Source organism: Polyodon spathula, chromosome 11, assembly GCF_017654505.1.
Source record: "Polyodon spathula isolate WHYD16114869_AA chromosome 11, ASM1765450v1, whole genome shotgun sequence".
NCBI classification, from domain to species: domain Eukaryota; kingdom Metazoa; phylum Chordata; class Actinopteri; order Acipenseriformes; family Polyodontidae; genus Polyodon; species Polyodon spathula.
The window spans coordinates 18,832,836-18,856,686 of record NC_054544.1 but is presented as its reverse complement, the minus strand read 5'-3'; the positions used below and the strand labels follow the sequence as shown (position 1 = coordinate 18,856,686).

General features: G+C 34.3%; 1 protein-coding gene across 3 annotated transcripts in view; it reads right to left on the bottom strand.

The window, feature by feature from the left end:
* Window positions 1-23,535, bottom strand: part of LOC121322597 (insulin-like growth factor 2 mRNA-binding protein 2) — an 80,591-nt gene extending 57,056 nt beyond the window's left edge. For 2 of the 3 annotated variants that reach the window (XM_041262750.1, XM_041262751.1), the window contains exons 1-2: window positions 22,864-23,535; window positions 21,573-21,633 (exon numbers count right to left, since the gene is read on the bottom strand). In XM_041262750.1, coding sequence (XP_041118684.1) covers window positions 21,573-21,633; window positions 22,864-23,038 — 236 coding nt within the window. In that variant the 5' untranslated portion in view covers window positions 23,039-23,535. The remainder of the gene's footprint in view (window positions 1-21,572; window positions 21,634-22,863) is intronic. The other variant, XM_041262748.1, reaches the window with a different exon arrangement.
* Window positions 23,536-23,851: the final 316 nt, after the last annotated feature.

Genomic DNA, 23,851 nt, shown 5'->3' with positions numbered 1-23,851 from the left:
TGCAGACGACACAAAAGTAGGAGGAGTGGCAAACACTGTTGCAGCAGCAAAGGTCATTCAAAATGATCTAGACAAGATTCAGAACTGGGCAGACACATGGTAAATGACATTTAATAGAGAAAAGTGTAAGGTACTGCACGCAGGAAATCAAAATGTACATTATAAATATCATATGGGAGATACTGAAATTGGAGAAGGAATCTATGAAAAAGACCTAGGAGTTTTTGTTGACTCAGAAATGTCTTCATCTAGACAATGTGGGGAAGCTATAAAAAAGGCTAACAAGATGCTCGGATACATTGTGAAAAGTGTTAAATTTAAATCAAGGGAAGTAATGTTAAAACTGTACAATGCACTAGTAAGACCTCATCTTGAGTATTGTGTGCAGTTCTGGTCACCTCGCTATAAAAAAAAATATTGCTGCTCTAGAAAGAGTGCAAAGAAGAGCGACCAGAATTATTCCGGGCTTAAAAGGCATGTCATATGCAGACAGGCTAAAAGAATTGAATCTGTTCAGTCTTGAACAAAGAAGACTACGTGGCGACCTAATTCAAGCATTCAAAATTCTAAAAGGTATTGACAGTGTCGACCCAAGGGACTTTTTCAGCTTGAAACAAGGACCAGGGGTCACAAATGGAGTTTAGACAAAGGGGCATTCAGAACAGAAAATAGGAGGCACTTTCTTACACAGAGAATTGTGAGGGTCTGGAATCAACTCCCCAGTAATGTTGTTGAAGCTGACACCCTGGGATCCTTCAAGAAGCTGCTTGATGAGATTTTGGGATCAATAAGCTACTAACGACCAAACGAGCTAGATGGGCAGAATGGCCTCCTCTCGTTTGTAAACTTTCTTATGTTCTTATGTTCTTATGTTCTTATGACACAGTTATACAAGTCTTTCTATCTGCTTATGCACAGTACCTACTGCCTGACTACAGCACTCAGGCATTATGTTATTTACAGTGAAAGGATATTACAATTCATAATTATGAAAATGATTCCATTTAAAGATGTTACCTTCCTTAATAAGAATGGCTTAGCAGTATACATGTTAGCTTATCTTCTTTTGCTGGTGTGTGAACAGGACACTCTGCCAGAACTGCTCAGAGAACACAGTTTCACATCACACCAATATCTCGCTCCCACAGCACACCACATAAGAAATGAAAAGAAAAATCAAGGAATGCCGTTCCTAATGTCAAACAGAACTGAAATCAGTGCAATGTGGCACAGCAGGCTAATTCACCAGCCTGTCGTGTGCTTTATCTGTTGACATGTTCTGATAGAAGAATGTTAAGATCTTGGAGTGTATGCAATTACTAAATTCAAAATCCCAAAATACATTTCTGTTTCTCTGAAAATGACTTAACAATACTTATACATTTGTTCCCCATATGTTTATATATTTGGTAAGGTGAGTGCCTTATAAACTTGTGATTGTGGGGCATAAAAAAATAAAACACAAATTCATAGTAATCATTTCAAGTACAGTACATTAAAATGTCTATTATTCAAACTAATGAGGTGCAGGGGGTGTTCTGTATAATGAAATTGTGCAGGGTTATCAAATTAAAACCGTGAAATTGTTTCTAAGACTTTTCCAATCATGACACAGGTTTTATACAAGCCATTTTCTTGAAAAACATAACTTACAGTAGTGCACTGTACTGCAAATTGCAGATCTGGAGTGCTAAATAATTTTTTAAAACAGACACACTTGCTTATATAATTTTTAAACAAACCTTCATTCCTATTGCAATGTCAAAAGGTTATATATTTGTACTGCTCTTCTGCGAATACTGCACTTAAGTGGGGCAAACAATTTCTGGGTATTTTGTTTTACTAAAGACACATTGCACTGTGGACTTTAGAAATTACCAGAGCAGTGAAAGATAAGGCCACATTATTTTATTTTTCACAAAGCACAGTAAAAAATAAAAAGTTTGGAAATTCAACTTTTGTATATATATTTTTTAATAAGTAATTAATATGTTTATCTTGAGGGGTTTTTTTAAGTTAAATTTAGATGTAAAATGATAAAGTGGTATTTAAGTTAATGATGTTGCTAATAACAGCCTGTATGAAATAGCTTCAATCGGGTGTCAGTTATTGCAGAAAAATATAGGTCATTATTACCTGCTCAAATATTATACAATATAGTTAATTTTATTTTTTTTTGGTCAAATAAAAAATAATTCTAGGAGAGAAATTGTAAATAAAAGAACATTAAAACAGTAAATTATTAACTTACATTCAACCAGTTGATAACAATTACAAAAACATAACAGGCCACTGTAACACACAACAGAAATTATTTTCAAAATCCAATTATCCTTCACTAGCTTTTCAGACTTATTTGTTTTATAAATAATTATCCGCACTAATCAAATGTAATGGTTGTGCCTGCCATCGCTGTTAAATGCTAAATGACGGTCCTTTGTAAAAAAAAAAATAAGCAGCTTATTTTTTTTAAGGAGCCTAAAAACCCTCTTAAAAATGGCTTTCATTTTATTAAGGCCAGCATATCAAAAAACAGCATTGCAGTTTAATAAGAGCTTATCACGCACTCATTTGATTGTTTAACACACTGTGGCTGCTGGAGATTCATTATATGTTTATATATTATATGCGTTTTGTTCGCACAAGAAGTCTCATCCCAACATTTTGCACAGTTTGCACTCTTAGCATATCTGTGATAGATACTTTCTTTCACAGAAAGGTTATAGAATTTTAATTTATATTACTGCTTATATTACAGATATTTTAATATTCCTTGGTTGTACAATGCTTAAACAAACATTAATAAGTTGAACTGTAGAGGCTAATATAATTTTGGTTACAGCGGTAGTCTGATTTCTGTTTAACACCCAGATACTCTTTACCAATTTGTATAGCCGTGTCACAAACTGTAAATAAAGCTAGCTATTTAGGGATTGTTATTTATTTATTTATTTACTCACAGATACATACGCTGGGGTAGGGGTAAAATAATAAGCAGAGTCAGCTACTGTAGTTTGTTACAAAGAGACAGTGTCAGTGTGAAACCGTAGAGGAGACGTCCAGCATTGTCACTCTGAGCTCACAATGAACAATTCACGGGAAGAACATCCACAGGATCAACACACTGACGGGTATCTGAAACACACTGAATCCTCAATCTCATTTTCAAAAGTTATTCCCTCTATATCTGACCAAAAAGCTGAACAGCAGCTCCTCTATAGATTATTTGTCTGTATGAACAGGACTGCTCATGCAAGTGTCTATACCTACATTCTTATTTCAAATGTGTGATAAACTAATCTACTTTAGTATAGATAATAATAACACACACTGAAGTATGAAAACAAAAGGTGCTTAACACTTTGACCACTTGAAGGCACAAATGATTAATACTACCTGCGAGCTCCATTGTATCTTAAGAAAGCATACAAAAAAATTGATATGCTTTTGGTATAATGATAATATTTGGCAAGAAACGATTACAGAGCAAACTATTTCAGCAGAGAGACTACTGTGAGACAACACCCTTCTTAAATACATTTAAAACGTCACAGGTCACTACTGGACTAAACTGGAGAACAAGCTACAGGTCTTAGGGTTATACTTCTAAAACCTTAAAACAAACAACACAATAGGGTCTATTACTGATCTAAATGTTAGTGGGTAGTAATTGTTTAATTTCCTGGCTTTGCACATATCTTTAAAGACAAAAGTACACTTAAAGGTTTCCGGTTCACTGTGCAATGACTGCTACACAAAGGGTCATATTCAAATTATACAGCCTAAACTGTAATCTGCCAATATTTAAGTAAGTAATAACTAATAGCAGCTGACAGTGTTCCTGGTCTACAAATCCCCTGAATATAATCTAGGAACATACACTTGCTATAGATTTGAGTTATTTAAACTGTAAAATAAATACCAAGGCACAAATGATTTAACAGTTCAGACACTGAAAGCAGTATGAAAAATTGTCTTATTTGCTAAAACAAATGCAAAAAAAAATATATCAGTGAATAAGCATTTTACAATATCGGGGGTATTGTCACTGTGCATGTAATGTTTGAGGAAAAGGTTGGAATCTTCAACATAAACTACAAAAGGTGAAATCCTTGATCTCTGTAAAACAATTTTACATAATAGAAGGATGTCACAGTGTTTCTGAATTTGAATCTATAGTGTCTGGATATTTCACAAGAAGGTATATTTAGCAATAGTCACAGTATCAGTATCAAATTTAATACCCTTTCTTTCATATTTTGAAAGACTTTGCCCCAATACTCTAGTGTCCTAATTTCCAGTTTAAGATTACCGGAAAAATATGTAGTGCTTGTCTTACAATCTGTAGTGAAAACGAGTTTCTGTCAGCAATCTGTTTTTATCTTTTTTATCTTTTATCCTTTCACTAATGCCACTGATAACTGATTACCTCAACAAGAAATCTACAGCTATGGACAAAAGTTTTGCATCACCTAGAATTTTAGGATTGAGACATAATTAAAATAAATAAATAAATAAAAATAAATAAAATAAATAAAATAATTATTTAATTTAGCACCATGTAATCAGGAAACTACAAAATGATACTGTAAAAGTCATAATAGTAGTACAATATTTTCATGTTAGATTTCAATTTTTGTCAGTTTTTGTAATGAAAAACTACAAAGTGGTATGTAATTCAATATGTTAATGTAACATCAGTCAACAGGTTTCATTCGACTTTATGAAGCAAAATGTATTAATTCTATAGGGTGACGCAGAGCTCTAGAGAAAACACATTGAATCCAGAAAGTGAAGAGTATGAGTGCAAGAGATCCCACTTCCACTGTTTCCTAGCAACTAAAGCAACCAATTGTCAATAACGGGAAACAACAGTATGTCCAATAAACAGACATTACCTCATTTACAACTTAAACTTATAATCTATATAGGCTACTACTTTTATTGTATTATACTTATTTACATTTTGTTTCCCAACTTGGCACATTGGTAAGAGTTTAACATTTAGTAGTGTAACATTTTAAATCCCTCATAGGTGTGTTTTTATCTCATGTTTCCAATACAGTATCTTCTGTTTTTATTTATATTTCCCCCGTTGGTTCAGCTATATATCGGTTTCTATGGCAACTCCCTGACTTGACCCACAAAGCATTCATCCGCCCTCTCTCTCTGATGATAGCATGTTGTTTGTCTGTTTCTTTGCCTGATTAACAGATGTCATAGACAGAGAAAAGATTATAACAAAGGTGGAATGAAAGGAAAAAGAAGAAAACTTAGAATGACTTCCTAGGTTGAGTCAGGGATGTTTTGGTTTGAGAACAAGAACACAGCTTCTACACAAACTCTATACTGTTCTAATGGCATCATACCTTTGTCAATACCAGAAAATGCACACAAGCAGGTCTATGATAAAGTGCTGCACTTTTTGCTAAGTGTGGGAATTTCAAATAAAAACATATTCAAGTACTCAAGCACTACAACTTCTGAGCACGCAAGTGCTAGTCGAGTGACAAAAACTAGTCGAGTGATAAAAGTGATAAAACGTGCGTCTTACTGAGTTTCCTTTCGTAATTATGCTGGCATGAAGAACACACTGCAATATGCAAACTGTTCATATGTATGAAGGACGAGTCATAAACCAAAAAACATATACCCTTCAGATTTTGAATAATCAATATTTACCTTTCAAATACAAATAATTATTTTATTTTGAGAAATATACCCTAATTACGGAATGTATGTAATGTCGTATCCAGTATGTGTAAATCATTTGTAAAATTATCCTCCAAAACCTTTCAAATACTGCTTTAAAGCTAAAGTAGTATTTGCCAATTGTTTTTTTTTTTTTTAAAAACAGTCTCATTTGCTCACTTGCTTCATGTTGTACATTCACTACAGCACATGCATCCCCAGCTGGGCAGAGCTATATTATTCTGGAAATGTGCACTCAATATACCCAGTAACGAAGCAGATAATCCTACCCCAGGAAGCAGTTTCTAACCACAGTTATTACTTGAGAAGAATAATGATCCATCTGATTCTGGTGTGTATGACTGTGGCCGAATAATGCTCAAGCACAAAGCATGCACCCTGATTGCAAAGATGATGAAGCTCAGTGCTCAATCCTCTAGAACTGGAAGCAGAGAATGCACTATAGACAGCCCAACATGATGTAGTTAAATACCACAGGGCTGGACAAGTAGTGAAACCACATAATTTGGAAATGATCATCAGCAAAGACTGAATATGTTAAAGAGAAACTTGGTATGGGACTGAATTACCGGTTTTCTAAGCTAATGTTACCTGGTCAAGAATCACTTTATATATCACTTTCTACATCCATCATCAAATCCTGGTGACTTTTTAAAACATGAAATGCATCCATATGGCCTCAAAAGGTCAATGTTCAACAGGTACAGCAGTGTAACCATTAACCATGTGCCCCTACAAACACAACCACTACAGGATGTATAAGTAAGAAAAATATAGAACCAATGTGCTACTTCTACCATCAACAGGGTGAAGAAAAGCAGGAGGCTGACTAATGGTGTATCAGCTACACTGAGAGAGGAACTGAGTTTTAAAACGTCACCAGGATGTGACAACTGAAACCGAAAATGAATCTAAACAAGCAGATGATGACAGTAGTTGATAACTGATATTTCAGCTATTCCACAGCCAACCATGGACGGGAGTTCCCAGGAGGCGCCGCTCAATTGGCTGAGCATCGCCAGGGGAAGGGGGGAGGGTTTAGGTCGGCCAGGGTGTCCTCGGCTCACCGCACACCAGCAACCTGACCCCTACAGTCTGGCCAGGCGCCTGCAGGCTTGCCTGTTAGCTGCCCGGGTGCTGCGTTGTCCTCCTATACTGTAGCTCCTGGGCGACTGCATGGTGAATCCGCAATGTGTAAAGAAGCGGTCGGCTAATGTCATACGCTTCGGAGGACAGCGTGTGTTCATCTTCACTGCTCCCAAGTCAGCGCAGGGGTGGTAGCGATGAGCTGAGTCTACATAATAATTGGGCATTTCAAATTGGGAGAAAATAACAAAAAATAATTGGCAACGACTAAAATTAAAAAAAAAAAAAGATAAGTGATATTTCATACCCTTCGGCCTACAGGACCTTGCATGTTTGTCTTAGTATTTATTGGCACCAGTGTTTTTCAAGGCATTGTACTGTAAAAACAGTCTGGTGGAGGTTGAGTTTTTTTTTCTTCCGGTTCATTTCTGGGATACAGATACCAGAGCTCTTAGACATCTTTCAGAGGGGACTTGGGTTCTGTCCCATTTTGTGGGATTATGATGTTCTCAACACTAGCAGTGTTTACATATAAAAAACAAAAACAGGATGGACATGGGTGGACACACACACCCACACACACACTCACCCTCACACATATTTGTGGGGACTTTTCATTGACTCTCACTATATTTTCATTTACTGTTTCTAACTCCAGTCAGACAAAACTCACACAGGGTGAAAGCTGACAACAAACTAAATATGTTGTCACTTTTATTTTTTTTGAAGGAATATTTAGTTCTTAAAAAACGTTTTACAAAGTGGGGACATCCCCACAACGTAGTTTTTTTACTATCTCTGTGGGGACACTTTCTCAAATTTTGTCCGCATATTGATAGTACACACACACACACACACACACAACTCTATGGGGTAGTAAAGCTTTGAATGTCAAACAGTGTATCATTCAGCCCCGCAATATCTTCCCCAAACAAGTCTGCAGTTTTCCGTAGTCCTTGGCACAGCTTCAGCACTGCTTTATTGCAGAGCAACCAGAATACTCAGTATCCACAGGTGCTCTTCCAAATACCTGGCACCTACACTGCCAAAATAATTTAGCACCTGAAACTAAAACCACTTGTAGTTTTCATGAGTTTAAAAGCAGGCAAAGACCTTGCTGGTTTGAGAGCCTGAGATGCAAGCATTAAGCACAGTTAGAGCCTGCTTCCAAGCAAGTGCACCTGTGGCAACTGGATCCTGGTCCTTACGCCAGGACCTATGAACTGTACCCCCTTTCCTAGGTTTCCACTGGTATTATGATTCCTATTTCTGATGTTAGTAGTAGAAGCCTCATTATTATGATCAGCAGTAGTAGCATTAATTAAGAGCATCTCTCTTAAATATAAAAAAAGAAAAATGCATCACTGGCTTGTTTTTAGGGGTAATCCAGGGATAACCAGACACAGTAGGTGGTGGATGGAATCCAGTTAAATGCTGTCAAATGTTTTTTGTAAAATCTGTGGCTTATCCATTCCTGAAGTGTATAGTTTGATGAAATCAGCCCCTTAGTTCCCCTGTGTTCAGTCAGGAAACTCATGCGAAAGATCATTTATTAAGACTAGACAACACTACCACATTGTGCAGATTTTACATTACATTCTTCTGAGGCAGCCCGTCCATAAATTAGCTTACAGATAAAAGGGGCAGGATAGCTGTCCTCACACGCTGGACAAAGCCAAAAAGCAGGTGGAAGCTGGGGAGGAGGTGAAGTGTGGCACACAGCAGGGATGTATTGAAGTGAGAAAACATATAAATCCATTCATTGAATGTATTGGACAAAGGACAAAAAAGATACTAGCTATTCAACTGACTATTTGATCTGGTATTGGAAGCACCTAAAATATGCTTATGTTTATGTGATTTAATCTACATTTAAAGTGAGTTCCCTGCCCGAACCGCCACTTTGCTTAATTGAGCTCTATGACTTACTTAGTTTGTGAGATACGGTGCATGAAGGCCTACATTTTGCATGGCTGCATATAAAGATAATTACAGTACACAAAAATATGGTCCACACTCCTCCACTCCCTGCACTTATTAGAGACTAACTTATGAATGTAGTTTTGGAGCGCATCCGAGCAGTCAGTCAGAAGACTACTGTATCAGACAAAGTTTAACATTTTAAAGTTTTTCATCAACAATTTGCACTGCAACACTGGAGCAAAATAATGCAGAGAAGAACAGATGTGTTCAATGTCTCTGTAGTGTGCATTCTACATGTAATGTGATTTTAATACACAATAGAATGTTAATGCTGATCAATTATTCAAACAATGAAAGTGTCAACAATTGTGCCTTTTTATTTTATAACCTTTAAATGAACAGTTTGTGGGACTGATTTATAGAGACCAGCTGGAAATGTGTAATCTAGTCAATTTAGCCAAGTTTTATAAATCAATAAAAACAATTTAAAAAAACAGCTGAAAAATATTAGTCAGTATCGGTAACTCATACCAGCACTCCAGAATGTGACCGATAGTTATGCAGCTTTATAAAGCAGTTTAAATAGGACAAATATTTAGATTGATCTCTTTAGTTGTATTTAAATGCTTACCTACAGTAGCAAAAATACTATTTCAAGCTTGGTTGACAATGGGTATGTACAGGTATATTCAAAAGCATAATTTGTGAAACAGTATACCATCCTTTACCGTCCCCTTTTGTTTTATTATTTTAATCTCTTTTATAGAATTGCTTTCCAGTTCGTAGCAGCTATTAAAATGGGATACACGCATTGCAGCTATTGTGTTCTAAGTTTCCTTGGAAACTGCAGAACCTTGTATTAACATTCAACAATAAAGATCACTGAATTCATTTACACTAACTATCTATTTTATTACACTGTATTTAAAAGAAACTTACTGATTCTCTAACTATTTGATCCCAGCAGTTTCTATACATTTCTGGATATTTCGATAAACAATCTGCTAAATAATTTAATAATAATAATAATAATAATAATAATATAATAATAATTGACATCAGTGCAAATACCCTACGACCTGAGAAATGTAGCAGAGTCAGTGATGACGAAACAACTGAGTTCAATAACAAACCTAATAGCCTGCAATCATCCTATTTATAACACAAGCGTTTCATGCAATTTCATTGAATTATTCTTGTTATTTTTTTTTAGTAGAAAGATCTTTATGATTAACTGTAACCTAGCATTGATGGGCAGTGTTTGGGAAATGCATTTTCACAGAAGCAGTCTCAAAAGAAGAAGTGGCAAGTGCTAAGGCACCCCAGTCATACAAATCGAAGTTTCCATTCACTGGGGTTTTATTTTTAGTGTTAATGGAAAATAAGTAATGTCAATTTTCATGGGGAGCTAGCAGTGGTTCTTGTTCTCTTATCAGATACGATTTTTAGCTAATAAGTTATCAAGCAACTCGAGAGGTATAAAAACGTTTAAAAACTTTTTAGATGAATTTTGTACAACAGCTCTTTCTCCAGTTTAGTTCCTTTGATATATATATATAGATATATATATATATATATATATATATATATATATATATATATATAATGGGTGTGTGGAGAATATTTTTTGTAATATGGGGAGGTTGAATATGGTGAGCACCAACACGTTTTCTGTCTGCTGTTCATGATTGTGTCTATTTTTTATTTTTTTAAAGATGTATTACAGGAGCAGCCTGTGCTGTATTTCATTTTGAAATGTGTCTCCTAAAAACTTTGTTAAATTATTTCCCCAGGTCCTGCTCATGAATGTTGGTATTTATTGTATTTCGGTAGCTGAGGCAGTACCACAACTACCATTTTCTCTCAAAGTCTATATACAATAATCAGTAATCATGTTTGTTTCTTTTTCATGGAACCAACATTGTGAAACCACAAAACTTTGTCAAATAATAAAGCACATTATAGAATCTGCACTGATTACAGAGCACTGACATCCTGGCTCTTGCACACTTACAAATACAGTCTCCAGCCAGTCTAGCTAACTTTGTATCCCATCTTCTTGAACCACAGAACATGCACTACAAACAGCATCTTAAACAGCTCCTAACCTTGATTTTGCAAGAATAAAATGTACCTTTTTGCTGCAATTAAACATTAGTAACTATGAACTTAATTGTTTTACTGGCATCAAACAATCTGTTTACCCTACTGTGACCCATAGCTCCAAATGAGGTCAATTTTCTTTATAAATGTTGTGCAGATCTGGCATAAAAATCCTATCTTCTCATCTTTACATTGACCTGTCCTGTAAATCAACAGTGTACCTTGTGCAGCGTTATCAAGTGAAGTCAATAAACACTCTGATTCGTGTGTTTTACAGCAGTAATGTAACTCAATAGTAAAAAGTTTGGCTGTTCAAAGAAAAAGCCTATAGAGATTAAACCACAGCTTCAAAGTTTAATTTGTAGCAAATGAAAGCTAAGAAATCTAAAATGTATTTTCTGTTATCAGGTCTGGCATGCAAGATTGCAAAGTAACAGACACAATGACAAGCAGTTGAAGATTACAAAGTTTGCTGGCCAAACCCCCTTTAGGAAATCACAAGGCAGATGCTTCACAGAACAACATGTAACCAAAATGGTGGCTTATTTTGGAATATTCTAATACAACCAGAACCGTTATAAGGCTTCGCTGAAATCATATTTCCTTTTCATTAAAAACTGTGGTGAAAAAAAGCTTTACAGTTTATTTCTTTGAAATCAATCTTTTACATGAAGAAAATGTTTACTTTTATTAATTCATATTGAAGACTTTTTCCATATTTATCTAATTTAATTGATATCAATTGAATAATATGAGCTCTTTTCAAATACATTGGACAAGAGAATGTGTACAGCTAGAAGACATGCGGTAGTTAAAACTCAATGAGGAAATATAATTTACACAGCTATGGATATTGAAATGTGGGTATGGTTTGAATGTATTTTGTGCCACTGAATTTTCTTCCAGAATGACCAATGGATTTTACTGGTGTTTTAACAAAAATATGAATTATTTTATACTGAAACATTATATTTAAACATTTCTTAAACTATCCAATTTATTTATTATTAAATAAATGTGTTTTTGTAAAAACAAAAACCAAAAAACTTGCCCTAAAAATATAATGCACAAGACACAAATTAAAAAAAGGTTTGCATTCGATTAAAATGCAATTATTCAATTATGCAATAACATTTTCATCTGATAGAATGTATTAAGATATCTCTTGCATGTATTATGCTAATGAGCTAATATAAAAAATAGGATACAGGATTAATTGTTTGTCTAATAGTAGGGCCGCTTTTATTTCACCTAAACAATTTGTTAAAATAATTGCAAAAAAACAGAAAATATGTTAAAATGTTCAAACATTTTATTTTTTTTAAGAAAAGTTATTAACAATACAACGACGTTAATAATAGTGAAACTATAGTTGAACTGAAATTCACAATTTACAACCACTTTCGCGTCATAATACTACTTCATATCCTAGTTTTTGTGTTTATTAAATAATACAGTCAAGACAATAAATCAATACATCTTCTAACTAAGCACATGCAACAGATCAAATACCAATTATCTAGACCCCTAGCCAAGCAACAGAACTTGGCTTCAACAAGTAAGGACTACATACAATGCAGTTACATGCACATAAGAATTTTGGTAGTTTTCAGAGGAATTTGTTTGCCATAATTCAGAAACTCATGCAAACACAGTTTCTGAAAGCAATTAAATCCACAAACACAAAAATCCGTTTTAAGAAAACTAATATTCTGATTTAGCGCTTTTGAAAAAACCTGAATGCATTACACACACACACACACACACTGACAGATCTGTGTTATGTTTCAATTAAATCAACACGCACGGGACAATTATTTCTACCCCTAAAATAGTACCAGAAGAATTTTGCTTTTTTTTTTTTAAATGTTTTATACTTTCACCAATGCAATTAAATGACTAAAAATGATTACTAAACGGTAATTCAGCTCAGGGATTAAAATAATTACAGAGTTCATTAACAATTCATTGAAATTGTCTAAATTGTTATACGTTTAATTTTAATAGAAACTGCTTTGCAATGTAGAATGTATGACGCATGTGAACAGACAGATATGTATACACAAAATAATCAAAAGAGAATAGTTTAGCTAAGCAACTTACAAAGCTCAATTATTTCTTAAACGAAAAGGTCCAGAAATATTGGAAGGAATTAATTAATAAACAATCACAAACCAGTTTAAAAATGTATTTATTTTTTTTATCAAAATTCAGAATATACATTTTGATAGTGATTTACTAAACTAAAGCCCATACTAACCGTTCAGAATGATAAAGATTTAAAGCAAATTTAAAGGGACAAAAACACCTGTTTTTTTTTTTGTTTGTTTGTTTGTTTTTACAACTGTTAAACCAAAAAAACCAGTAATACATCTCAAGCTGTTTATTTTTCATTTTGTAAAAATATAACTGAATTCCTTCCTGTCAAAAAAACCAACTGTTTTTTTAAAGACTGGAGTAAACGATTTGAAAGTGTGAATCTATCTGAAGTGTAAAATAACTAACCATGTTTGCTATTAAGTTTTTTAAAACCCAAGTTTCAGCTCACAAACAATGCAGTTGGAATTGGCACCTTCTTAAACACAGCTCTGGTACAATGGAATAACTTCACATAGAGGTATTCAACAATCTTGAGCCTTTTCAATGCATGAATCTGAAATAACACTTAAAAACCCAAGAGCAGAACATACTAGTAAAACTAAAGAAACGTATTTGTATTTAATATCTATATTAATGTGGAAAAACCAAACAACCAGAGTGCTTGATATACTTTGAGTTATATTATTTCATTGTTTGGTTCTTTACACAATAAAGTACAATTTACTACTTCAATGACCTAAGTGGGAAGCAACAAAATGTGTTCATTTACCCGCCAGTATTCAAGTAATGACCATGGCAGGTAATGCACGGACTGACACAGAAGATTTGATTTATTTCTAGATGTTAAACATGTAAAGACCCGTTACTGTTTCAAAATTAGAAAAAATATAATGTTAAAAAATAAAAATAAAAACAGCACTGCTGCTCATAAAACACCAACAGCTTCATGTAATATTATCCTTTTTCATTTGGTACACAATTTGTTTTACAATTTCTAAAACTTAAAAAATATATATATTAGCTCAAAGAGCCAGCTGCCCAACTTTCGATATGTTGTACACACACACACACAGGTGTATTAATTGCACTGTACTTGAATACATTTACCTGTAGCACTACATTTGATTATAGAGAAAATTACTATAATAAAGTTTAGGTATGTAGTTCTATAGATTGCTTGTCATTCCTGTTACAGAATTATGTACCAGTTACATGTAGTAAATATTAAAGAAAATTGAACTACAGTCTATCTATTTTAAAATTGCATCCATGTCAAATCACATTTCTTTTAAAAGAATGACCTCTTGTTAACACAATTAAAGCTGTTCATTATTGAAAACAGAACCTCCAGTTGCGGTAAAATTACTGCAGTTTCTATGTATTTTTTTTTGTTTCTGTCTCTTTTGTGGTTTTTGAATAAATACATTTTTACATGATTGTACAAGGATTGATACAGTATGAAATGCCTTCAGACAACCAACAATTACTGCCTTGTCACTTGTGGTCTTCCTCCTCAAATGTTGTACACACAGTAGATGCAGCTTACTAACAACCTCTCGGTTCCCAGCAAAAAGCTGTCATTAACCGAAAGTTGCCAATAAGCAAAAAGCCCCTGTTTTCAAGTGTATTTAAATGGAACAACAACATATAATCTAGCTGTAAAAATATGGCACTGAAATACATGTTAGTGTTAAATTAACATGAGAAACACGAAATACCAAAACATAGAACTGTTTACTTCACGCATGTGTAAAACAAACAAAAAGAAGTAGGCTTAAATAGTACAACACAACGATGTACTACAATTCTTGTATCTTATAAAGCGCTTTGTGATGGTGGTCCACCATGAAAGGTGCTATATAGAAATAAAGATTATTATTATTTATTATACTACAGTGAATAAAGCAAACACAAAAAATATGTGTTGTAGTTAAAATAAATTCTAAAGAACACAATTTTCAAATAAGAAATTGTTGTCCGCTTTTTACAGTGTACTATCTCCCGTTGTAAATCCATCTCAGTTTTGCTTGCAGCTTCTGCCTCAGTCCACCAGAAATACGCAGTGTGCTCTGTAGCACTGGCAACTAGTAATAAACTTGTGGGTAAGCGGCATGCAGTTGCTAATATCAGAATTTCATTAATATTAAAGTCTATGAGACGGGATTGGCTCCTGGGAAAATGTTAATAACTGAAAGTTTTCTTTATCAGGGTTGCTAATAAGCAGCATCTACTGTATTTTAAACAATGCAAACTTCATCACCAGACCGCAAGTGACACAAGGCACAGTCAATCTCCAAGACCTTATAAATGAAAGACAACTTTCACAATCACTGAGAAAATATTGGGCACCATAGTTAAATCTGCAAGGATAAGAAAAAGAAAATTAGCAAAACCAACACAAACCAAGAATGCAGTGTAGCTGCACCTGCCTGTACTCCCTTGTTGTTTTGCAAGGTTTATAACATCACATTGTTTTTCTCATTGGAAAACAAATGGGTGGGGCACCGCAGGGCAAATCAAGTTCCACTAATTTGAAATTGGAAGAATGAATGACTAAATAGCTTGAACCTGTGCACTAAGTAGGGTCAGACCAACCTTGCAGAGTGTAAAAGTGCACTTAATGCTTCAACATATCTTCTAAATAGCTTAGACATAAACTGTAGTGGCGATATGTTGCGAACAGACAAGGGCTATGGAATCAGTATAGTCTTTAATAACAAGAAGAATTTCGGACATGGTGTGAGTTTTGCTTTTCTAGTTTATCATTGTATTATATTAGTGCTGGGACAAACGTTTGACTTAGAAATATATTTTAAGAGGCAAAGAAAAGTTAGCCCTGTCGCCAGGTTCCATTTGCAATGTGTTCACTGAGGTCTAAATAAACAGAACACACTGTATTGTACATATGAGTCTGTGGGAGGTACTGCAAGGTAACTGGGTGGGGTACAGGTACATCAGACAGCTGTCTTTATTTGTCAATGAACAAATATCTCAATACTTTAATGAACATTCAAAAATTAAAGATACAGACACATCTCAGCACAGTTATATATTTCCAAAACGCTTAAGTCACCTTGCTTAAAAAGCAGGAATTCATGCTGTTGCAAAAGAATATTGTACACGGCAGTCCTCTTCTTTTTAACAACTGAATTTCTATCATGACATTATTTCATTAAGGGAAGGCTACCACATGAATGCTTTAGTGTTTAAGACTTGTATTAAATTAATTGAAACTTTTCTTTATACAAAAGAAAAACATACACCATACAAACAGCGTAAAACCCAAGTCTTGTTTGTAGATTAAGGCATTAAGGTGACCCATTCAGCACAAACTAGTTTTTCTTGTAACAATTTAAAACTAGATTATTATTTTTTTAAATCTTCCATGGGCATGTTGTAAAAACCTGATTTGTCTGAAAAAAGGCTTTCTAGTTCCTTTCTTTCAGGCTAATAAATAAAAATCCATAGTTTACATCATAAATACTGCAAACGTAGCACCTGGCTAAGAGCTTTGTGAATATGTTCCTGTGAAGGTTACAGACGTGAATTCCTGTCAAAGTTAACACAAAAATAAGCCTTGCAATTTCAATTAACCCAGAGGGTTTACCTTGCAAACATAATCAAATCTGGGTTGTACTTTAATACTGCATTGATGCACCCTGTAATGTGTGTCGGGCATTGCTGCATATTTGTGTGGTGGTGGTCTTCTTTGAATGCACTACTGGCACGTTCCAGACAGAAAAACTCATTTAGCAGTCACCCAGGAACGCTTTCTCATTCATTAGTTTAGCTAAGGACTAGAGTTACCAATAAAGGGAGACATTAATCTGGGAAAAATTTACAGAAATAAGCTTGGAGTGTCGAGGAGGAAATAAAGCTTAACATCGTTTTGTAAATGGGGTTGCCAATATTATTAACAGAAAAGCAGAAGCAGAGTGTGTAAGTGCTTCACACAGATCTACAATAGGCTGCAAAATATTAGCACTACACCGCTATGTACAAAGCAGCCCCTGTTGTTTAATCCAGCTGTTTACACAAGAGTGTAGTTGGTACAAGGAAAACAGCAATGTTACAGGATTAAGAAACAACTTAGGTGGACTCTGGAGCCCTTTAATTAACCTTCAGAGTTATTTATCACCATTGTGTTGTAACTTTGCCAGCTTTATTTTCCTTTCACACAAATACAGCAGGTTGCTCACTGGGGTAAAAAAAAAAAACTTTGATAACATGGCCATGAATGAAGTCTTAATTGAGGCCAGATACCAGCCTTAAATGTGTAGGATGGAAGTATCTCAGATTTAAAATGGTGGATGCTGTAGGAATGCTGAGAGCTACTGTACCTAAAATGTCCTATTTTACTATTTTTTTACAATTATAATTAGCACATTTTAAATACCTATGAGTTACTGGAGAAAGTTATGTGTAGAAATGTTGAACAGGCTTTTAAAACATTAGCTATGATAAAGGCGAAAACTGATGTATTTTTTTTTTCTGCCAACAAATAAGATTAGAAAATGTACAATAGTATTCAATGGTTTTATTGATAGTTTTATTTAAATTACATGCTATGTCAAATGGAAAAAATAGGCAATTTAAGGCAGTAAATATCAGCATTGCCACAACATGTCCAACATTAATGTAGGGCTAATCTGTGGTTTAAAGTAAAAAATAACTACTGGTGTTGTTTCACTAATAGCTTGGCAGCCTTCTGCATTAAACCCAGGTCTGTTGATGGGGTGTATTTTAGGAATGTTACTTGATGGAAAAATCAACACAGAAATAAGTTAGTGCACAATAATAATAATAATAATAATAATAATAATAATAATAAATAATAATAATATTAATAATAATTAATAATAATAATAAAGGGGGGGGGGTTTTTTTACATTTAAAAAAAATGTAAATATTCCATTCTATAAATTGTGTATTGCACACACATATTCTCACATTAAAAGCTTTTCCAAAAGGGCACAAATATATAGATTGTACAGTCAGACACACAGCAGGTTAATATGTAATATACCAAATACAGCATATATAATATCTATATATATATATATATATTATATATATATTATATATATATATATATATATATATATATATAATGAAAATCATAAATCAAAAACCGGTTTCAATGTAATTAAAAAACAAAACAAACAGAAGAGAACTGTACTTACTGGAACAGACCAATTGAAATATGCATATTGTTTCTACCTGTATACTTTCTTCAACAACATAAACACATCACACAAAATGGTAAATGCTGTATTATCACAAATATCTACTCATCAATTTAGAGCATCCAATGCTGGAGAAACTGGCGTGCTGTCTCACGTGAAGATGTTGTATAACAGGTTATTAGACAAAATGACCTGAGCGGCTAAGACTATGGATCATGCATGAGCAATGAACTGAGCTCACACTGACACACTCTGAATGAGTAATCCTATCGTCACCAGGACCAGGCCAGTGCTGTCTGCCATCCTTTTCAAGGTATATAGCCAACTTCCCTTCAATGTAACCTCAAACCATTTAAACTGGCTGAGCTTCTGAGGTGAAGACAATTAAACATGTTCAACTCAAAGGACAGCGGATTGCTCCCTCACATCCCAAACCGATCCTTTCACTCGTCCCCTTAAAGTTAGCACAAGCAAGATTTTTCAACTTGTGTTTCCAAAACGGAAAATATACGTTTTACATCATTTGTAACAGTGTGTTTAAAACATAGCATTGCCACATACTGGAAGTATTCTGCCTAGAGAACATAAATAGAAACCACCCCAAGATTTCTGACTGTGGCTACTTGTCAAAACAGCAAAAACAGTGCATTCCACCTGGAAGAAAATTTAAAATGAACACCAGTAAGATCACAGATATGTAGTATTGCTGCAGGGCTTTTTACAGAAAGCTATGCCTACAGTGGGGCCATGAACTGATCTAACCAAAAAGAACCATTATAACAAAGAGCTTCAATAATTCTGATAATCTTTTTGTTAAGTTGGCTTTATTTAAAACACACATACACATACCAAAACTTCCCAAAACTGCCACTAAAATTAGGGGTAATTATTTAAAAAAATCAAATACAAACTTTTAACACAACTCTAATGGTCAAAGCTATTACTGTATATAACTTCCTGATAAGAAATTACATTTCCTATAAATGCCAGGGCTTTTATCTTTATTTTTGTTAAACATCTCTGAACATTTGTACTGTTTTGAAAAAAAAATTTATAAAATCTATATATATATATATATATATATCTATTATATATATATCGCTCTTAGAGGAGAGAGAGAGAGGAGAAGAGAGAGAGAGAGAGAAAGAGAGAGAGAGACTAATAGATGGGCTTCAGTGAGTTACAGGATTTAGAGTTTCTGTGACGTCATAGATTATGAGACTGAAGGTGGAGTAATTTATAAACTGTGACAGAAACCCGAGATGGAATTGTTTTCCTGTAACTCACTGAAGAGGCCCATCTATTAATTTGTATAACCCATGGATACCCTTGTGATGCGAATATTAAAGAAGATGCGGTTCAGTAGTAGGCCTACAGTTGCGTTTTTTGAAACGTAGTGTTTCAGCGCTGTACAGACGTTCTATGACGTTATCCGTTAGTGCTTCAGCTTTATTTAGATAATTGCCTTTACCTTGTTTTAATGTCCTGTTCCTGTCCAGTTTCTCTGAGATACGAATGTACCAACTTTTTTTTTTTTTTTTTTTTTTTTAAACATATCTCATTTTGCTGATCATTAATGAACATTTCTGTACTGTGGGTGTTATGTAGTGATTGAAAATGAGACATTTTGTGTTTGAATTGAAAGTGATGGTCTCAAGGAGTCTAATAGGTCAAAGTTCAAGTGTATTTTTCTCTAGAGGAATTATCACTTTTTGACATCACTACTGTGGTATTATGTTTTTTTTTTTTTTTTTAATGGCTCAGGATGCAAATATAGCCTTCATTCATATATATATATATATATATATATATATATATATATATATATATATATATATATATATATATATATATATATATATATATATTCACACACACACACACACACACACACACACACACACAACAATGTGTACCTCAGACACTACTGTTTACTGGTTGTTGTCAATAAAAACACACTTCTATAACATCAGATCTGGAAATGCACATACATGAGAGTTGTTCATCTGATTTTTTATCAACTCAAAGATGGATGGATAGATTTTTCATTAACTCAAAGGGATGGATGTATTTCTGTAGAAATCGTTGAAATGCTCAGCCTTTACATGTAACGCTTCTCACTGGCAGAGTACAGCCCTGGCGACTTATGCACAGTACAACTCTAAACATGTTGCTTCACCGTTTCATCTCTTGTTAAAAACTCGTGTCTCAAATGTCCTGTTGACCTAAACACACCTGTTAGCATTGTGTAAGCGGTTTACTGGGCAAACATACCGCTAATATAGTCTCTAGATATCCCAGTTCATAGAAGTTTCCAAACCCCAAGACCAGTTATTAAATAATGTCGCCTATTGTACTCTATGTATATAGCACTATCCTCGCTAATTTATATTTTTAAAATGTCCTCATAAAAATGTTTAACGTCTTAATTTTCAATACCGACGTTTTCAGAAAGTATACAACGACTGATAACTTATATATAATAATTGTGTGTAATTATTATTATTATTATTATTATTATTATTATTAAAAAGTGGTCCTAGAGTTGTATTCCCACTCAAGGACAAACTGAATTTAGAAATAATTTCTGAAAGCGTATGTTTTCCATGACTACAAGCAATAAATGTTTATGTTGTACATTATACAAGTCCTAATATTAGACTATGTTATACATGTACACTATTATTATTATTATTATTATTATTATTATTATTATTATTATTATTATTATTATTATATTTTTATCAAAGAAATGTTGTTTACGAAATTACACTCCTATATATGCAGTCCTTACATAAATATTTGAAACCGGATCATATCAGAGATATATCGTATACTGTATTTAACGTAAATCTCCCTATCCAAATCAATGAAAAGTACAGTGGAAGCCGTCCACTTGTTCGTAATGTTTCCAGGCAGTTCGCAGAATAGCACTGGTATTAACCTAGCGAGATGATCGATACGTACTAGAAATAAAATGTAATCATTATTTTGAAAAATAAGAATATTTTGTTTTGGATTACTTTTGTTAAAACAAGTTAATATACATTATAATTGATTTTAACAGACGTCAAACAATGATGCATAATCACATGTTATACACAACAGGAAGCATTTCATTGAGCTATTTTCGTTTTAAGAATGATTTCCTTTTTTCAATCTCAACCGTTTAAGAATACAAAGTGTGTATATGAAAAGGGTTCTAAAACGAGACACACAATGTCTTCAAAACGTGCAATAATTATTAAGGGAATACAACCTAGGTAAACAAAAGCTGGGTTACATAATTTAATAATTATATATCAGACCAACAAAAAACATCTGCACACACCCCCCCTCTCCCTCTCCCTCTCCCTCTCTCTCTGTCAGTAATAATTCTTAGTAGCCATTTAAAGTATGTTGTGTAGTTTTGTTTTGTTTTTTTGGCGATATGTTTAATAACAACACCCAATAGCACCATACCTTAGCTTCTTCGGGACAGAGTAGTCTACCTCAATCACCTTTCCGTGTAATTCGACTTTGCCTGGGTGGGGAGAAAGAACAATACTAAAAATTAAAAAAATGAGTTGTCTAATGTTAGGAAATATGAAAGAGGGTATATTAATTTAACTGATTGTTTTACAGCAAAATTGTTACATTTCACATATATATGCACCTCGAAACAACAATTAAAACTCGAGGTGAAAAACGACACAACTATTTAAAGTTTTTTTTGTGTTGTTTTTTGTTTTGTTTTTTTGTTTTTTTTATTAAAGTCTGACAAAATACTTGGTCAAGTTGAAGCCCATGTGGATCTGTAGCCAGAGTTGAAATATTTAAATATATATATTTTAATTAAAAAATTACAAAAGCGGCGCCAAAGGGGAGTGATGAGCTCATATTTTAAAACTCACAATGAAGGACGGGGCAGCCATGCTTTCTACTCCCACCTCCCACTTAGCTTGTGAGAGGGATAGATTTTTAAAAGAAAAAAATTATAAAAGAGATCGAAAATGTAACGATCCCAAGAAGCCTCGTCCCTCCTCTACCACCTCTTCGTCTCTTCCCCTATCTCTAGATAAGGCTGTGTGAGTGTATTCGGCGCGGTTGACAGGTTAAAATATATTTTCCTTTTTGCTGTGTTAATGCAGAAGTGGCCTGGCGCAGCTCTGAAATGAAGTCTCACCTCGTCCCCCCAGCTACCTGTTTATTAACACTGCTCTGCACCCCCAGCACCTACATATAGGACACCTCGTAAAAACATGCCCGGGCACTTGAGGAACATGGACTTGGCACCTACTTTCCGGCTACCTTCCTTGCGGCCTTTCAATAAAATCAAGAGAAAAAATACCTGAAAAATAATTGTGCCTACCCGAGCATCTACATCATCCCATGTATTTCAATTGGTGATTGCTAGTAGCGCTCGTAAGGCAACGGGACTTTATTACATTATATTTAACATGTTAATTGGAGTATGCTGGGATGTATTATTATTATTATTATTATTGGTTTTTTTGTATGAATGTCTCCGGGTGTGTGCATGTTTATAAAATGATTTTTTTTTTTTTTTTTTTTTTTTTTTTTTTTTTTAGAACGCATTTCCCCTACTGGGTGACAGGTACAGCACATTCTAAAAAAGCCGTCCCGAACAGGAAAATATCTTGTCCTGAACTAGCTCTCCTTTATTTCTGGGTATTTATTAAATGGTTTCATTTTAAGGGACTGTATAGGACAAACAGTGGGGCGGTTGTTTCCGAAGTTAAGATGCACTTACCAGATAAAGACTCAATTGCTTTAATGGCCCAGTTTTGGTCGGGGAAATCCACAAAAGCATAACCGGACTTGAGCAGGACCTGACCGGCTAGAGGGAGCTTCCTCTCCCCGAAGAGCGTCTTCAGGTCCTCGGCAGTCACTGAAGGGCTCAGGTTCCCGATGTATAGTTTGTTCATGATCCAAAAGAAAATTCTGAAATGGTAACCAAATTGGAAAATCCAGCAGGAAAAAAAATAATAAAAAGGAAGAAATAAAAAGAGAAGAAACCCAGCAAAAAAAGCAGCAATCACCCCCCAAATCCACTCGACCCCCCAGCTCCAACTGTGTTCTTGGCCAAACACTCTTACTGGGGTAGAAAAAGTGTCGCTGTACGACGCTGTACTCTGTAAGCGCCGCCTCTAAATAAAATCTGCCTTAAAAATATCAGAAAAAATATTTTGTTACCCGGACGTGTTTGGGGACCACAGCACCAATGATCTGGCATCGAGATACCAAGTGGCACAAAGATCCCGGTGGTGACCAGGGGTAAATTAATCACGGGGTGGGGTGGAAGTGGCAACAGGATCTTTGATCCAAGCCTTAAATAGAACTGGCGGTACCACTGCAGTGCAGCCAGAGGAAATTGGCTTTTAGATTTAGTTTCGTAGTTACTACACACAAAATGTGCGTGTACACCAGCGGGATGATATTAAATGTACATTTATGATATAAATACGAAATGTAAAAAATGTTAATTCACTGGTTTAAAGGAATCACCATTAAAAAATAACCGTTGCCTCAACCACAATTTTTTTTTTTTTTTTTTTTTTGATAGTCTCAACAAAAAAAAAGGTGAAAAATTGGCGTTCTAAAATGTTAAGATTTCTACACAGTCAGAAGAACCCAGAAGACAATCCATAGACATTACAATGAATTTCACCGGTTATTAGTATCAATCCACATTAATAACAAAAAGATAATTAAGTATTCAAAACGATAAACGGGAGTAC